Source organism: Gekko japonicus, unplaced genomic scaffold, assembly GCF_001447785.1.
Source record: "Gekko japonicus isolate JY-2015 unplaced genomic scaffold, Gekko_japonicus_V1.1 scaffold297, whole genome shotgun sequence".
NCBI lineage: Eukaryota > Metazoa > Chordata > Lepidosauria > Squamata > Gekkonidae > Gekko > Gekko japonicus.
Genome location: NW_015162486.1, coordinates 717,070 through 720,529, shown reverse-complemented (window position 1 = coordinate 720,529; position 3,460 = coordinate 717,070). Strand labels below are relative to the sequence as shown.

Sequence of the window (3,460 nt, the reverse complement as noted above, 5' to 3'; positions counted from 1 at the left end):
ATAAAGACACTTTAAGTATGTTTTATATAGTTGGTTTTTCTCCATCTTAAAATGAACCATCCTTATGAATGTAGGATAGGGTTCTTAAAAATAACTAACTAGCCCATGGTGCTTTACTAAGCACACGTGCCTATCTCACACTGTTGGGCATGATTCTTTTCCAATTCACAAATGCTTCTTAGCATCTGCCACAAATGAATGGCCATTTGTAAGCCTCAGATATAGCTAGAGAGACCTCTCGGTATCACTAATAATGCATATCCTGCATAATATAAGAGGATGTGTGTAAACGCAGCTTTAATCCACAAGTGTTTTATCCATCCTGGAATGTTTTATCATAGTGTTTTATCCATCCTGGAGTGATTGACTTCCCTTCACTTTCACACTGCATTGGACAGACACTCATGTCCACAATCTGAATTTTATATAAAGTAGGATATCTACCTTTTCAATGCTTAGAAGCAAAATGCAAGCATGTATTCACATAAAGTACACACACAGCTAGATTCTCCTTTCATAAAATGAAGGAGCAAATTGGAAAGTAGGAAAGGAGACATGAGCTGGTGACAGGGCAAGCACTAGCCAATCAGCTCAATGCTCCTTTCATTTCAGTTGCAAAAAGCAAAAGCACTTTTCATAGAATGTAATGCCAGAGAGGAATAAATGTCTGTACACAGCAGCAGCTCAACTGAACAAGTCAATGTGCATTTGGACACATCGTAGTTCTTAGGATGAAAATGTACCTGAAAGACGATCACCTATTTTTGTCTTTAGAGAGAATCTCTGCAGATTTTACCTTTGCATTCTTGACATTCTGTGCAGCTCCATGTCATCGCTGCCTCTGAATCCTTTTGCAAATGGGTTGTTTTCAATCTTGAGCTGGGTGATCTAAAAAGAGAAGGGCGAAAAAGACAGGACTTCATTTATTCTGACTGTAAACCATTGGCTGCCCTGACCTAGATAGCCCAGGCTAGCCTGATCTCACCAGATCCCGGAAGCTAAGCAGGGTCAGCCCTGGCTAGTATTTGGATGGGAGACCTCCAAGGAATAACAGGGTCATGATCAGGGGTCATTTCATAGAAAAAGAAGTGCAGGAGCTCATTAGCATAACTCATTACCATAACTTATTTGCATGTGCCACACCCCCTGGTGTCACCGGAAGGGTGTCAGAAGGCAACACCCACCGCTAAGGCTCCCCTGGACTGTTTTGGATTGCTAGCTATTGGGGGGGGGGAATGTGCAGATCTGTCCTCACAGAGGAGGGAGAGCTTGTACCTGAATAAAACTTGGTCTTAAAGGTGCCACTGGACTGTTTTGGAGGGGGGGGGGGGGCTCTGCAACTTACCTGGCTGCTTCTTGCTCTGACTGAGAGCTGCTGGGAGCAGGGGGTGGGGCTTGTTGCATGTGCCCGCCCCCTGGGCTCTTTACTGCCGGAGCTCCGCTCCTGTGCGCTCCTGCAGGAAATGACCCCTGGTCGTGATGCAGAGGCAGGCAATGGCAAACCATCTCCGAATGTCTCCTGCCTTGAAAACCCCATGGGGGTCACCATAAGTCAGCTGTGACTTGAGGGCACTTTCCACCACCACCACATAAACCACTGACTACTGCCCGCCCCTAAAAAACTTTCCTTTTTGCAAATTTGTCTGATTTTGACACAATACTGGCATTTCTAGTATAAGCATATAAATCCTTCTCGGAAATGAATTTTTAAAAAATCATAAAAGCAGAGTAGTTTGGGGTGGATCCCACAGAGCACTCCTGGTGAGCAAGAGTGTAAAACTTAAGGAGAATGAAGATTATAATCTAGTTTTGATCCCCCCCCAGGCCTTATTTCCCGGGCCTGTGCAGGACACTGGAGCCGGGGGGATCAGCTTGCAGCCAAAAAAAGGAGTTATTCTCAACAGTGGGAGATCCCACGGGAGACTCCAGCAAACTGCAAGCAGCCTTACTACATAACTGGCAAGGAAACAGGCGGTTCACGTGTCCAGCATCAACACCTCAGTATTCTTCAGAATCCACTGAGCTGCTGACAACTGCAGTCAAAGCCTCATAGAAATCAGCCCAGGAGCCCAAGTTGTACTGGAGGAAGGAATTTAATAAGTCTCTTTTGGGCTGCCAAGACATCAGGGGGAAATAGCCAGCCTCTCCTGCTTCTGTTGCTGGGTGCAACAACATATGTATCCTTCTTAGGGTCCCTGTACTTTTAAAAGCTCAGATTCAGAATTGAAGCTTTTCCCAGAAAGAAAATGCAGAAGCGGAGAACACTTTACCAGTGGAATTTCTGCTTAGCATGTCACTATCAAAGGCACAGAAACCCTGCCAGGGGGAGAAAAACAAACAAACATGCTCCACCCTAGCTAGCCTTCATTTGCCCAGACTAAAGAATTACATGAAAGAGCTCTGCTGGATCAGGTCAGTGGGTCAATCTAGTCCATATTAGAACCCTGTTCCCCACCACAGTCAGTTAAATGCCAACAGAAGACCTTCAGAGTAAGGTGCAGAGTAAGGCCAAAGGCTCCATCAGCCCTTCCAGAAGCTGCTGGCAGAGGTGTAATGCCTCTGCACATGGAGGTTCCATTTACCCATCTAAGCTAATTGCCGCTGATGAATGTATCCTGTATGAATTGGTCTGACCCTTTGAAAACCCACCTATGCATTTCAGAGCAGATATTTTATTGGTATGCAAATAACGTCACATCTTTTCCAAGAGGGCTGCTGTGGTTGGAGAGTCGGCTATTAGAACTGTGTGTGGTTCTGTGCTAGAGTTGGCAAGCCACCATTGTTTTGCTAGTCTGGCCAATAAAACCACATCCTGGCAAGGAACCAGCATGGATTCTGCACCGCTAATAAACTCCAGAGCTGCTCTGCCAATTATTCCGTGCCAGCAACACCATCTCCAAAATTCCCAGGCTCCACCTCTGACCTCTGAGGTTTCTGTCATGCACTGGAAAGAGGGAGGAAGGGAGGAAGGGAGGGAGGAAGGAAGGGAGGGAGGGAGGGAGGGAGGGAGGGAGGGCAGAGAAGTAGCATCTCTGAAAAAAGAATTGGCATTACTAATTTTGTGCAATGCAACTGGGCAGGGGCGAAACTGAGAAGGGGAGAAATGGGTCGCCTACTTTTCAACTGGCCTGCATACCTGTAGCTACCCAGTGAGTTAACCTGCACACATTAGCTGTGTGGCGAAAAAGGGTTTAGGAATTTGGGTTGCTGTAAGGAGAATACGCAGCTAATGTTTAAGTAAGCCCAAACAGGTCTAATCAGAAGTAAATCCCATTTTATTCAATGGGACTTACTCCCAGGAAAGTGTTCTTGGGATTGCTCTGTTCGAGAAACACACAGAGAGCGTTTGCCCGAAGGGATAAATCGTCCCTCCGCTGCTCACCCCACTATCTCAGCTTCAGCCTCTTTTCAGCGGAGAGAGGGGATGACCTCAGTCCCCCGCCCCCCCAGCCACGGCGCT

The 3,460-nt window shown here is 46.5% G+C and overlaps 1 protein-coding gene across 1 annotated transcript in view; it reads right to left on the bottom strand.

The window, feature by feature from the left end:
• The window catches only part of TBX5 (T-box 5), a 74,685-nt gene that overhangs the window by 36,526 nt on the left and 34,699 nt on the right, over positions 1 to 3,460 (bottom strand). Inside the window, exon 6 of the mRNA XM_015405931.1 lies at positions 797 to 888. Coding sequence (XP_015261417.1) covers positions 797 to 888 — 92 coding nt within the window. The remainder of the gene's footprint in view (positions 1 to 796; positions 889 to 3,460) is intronic.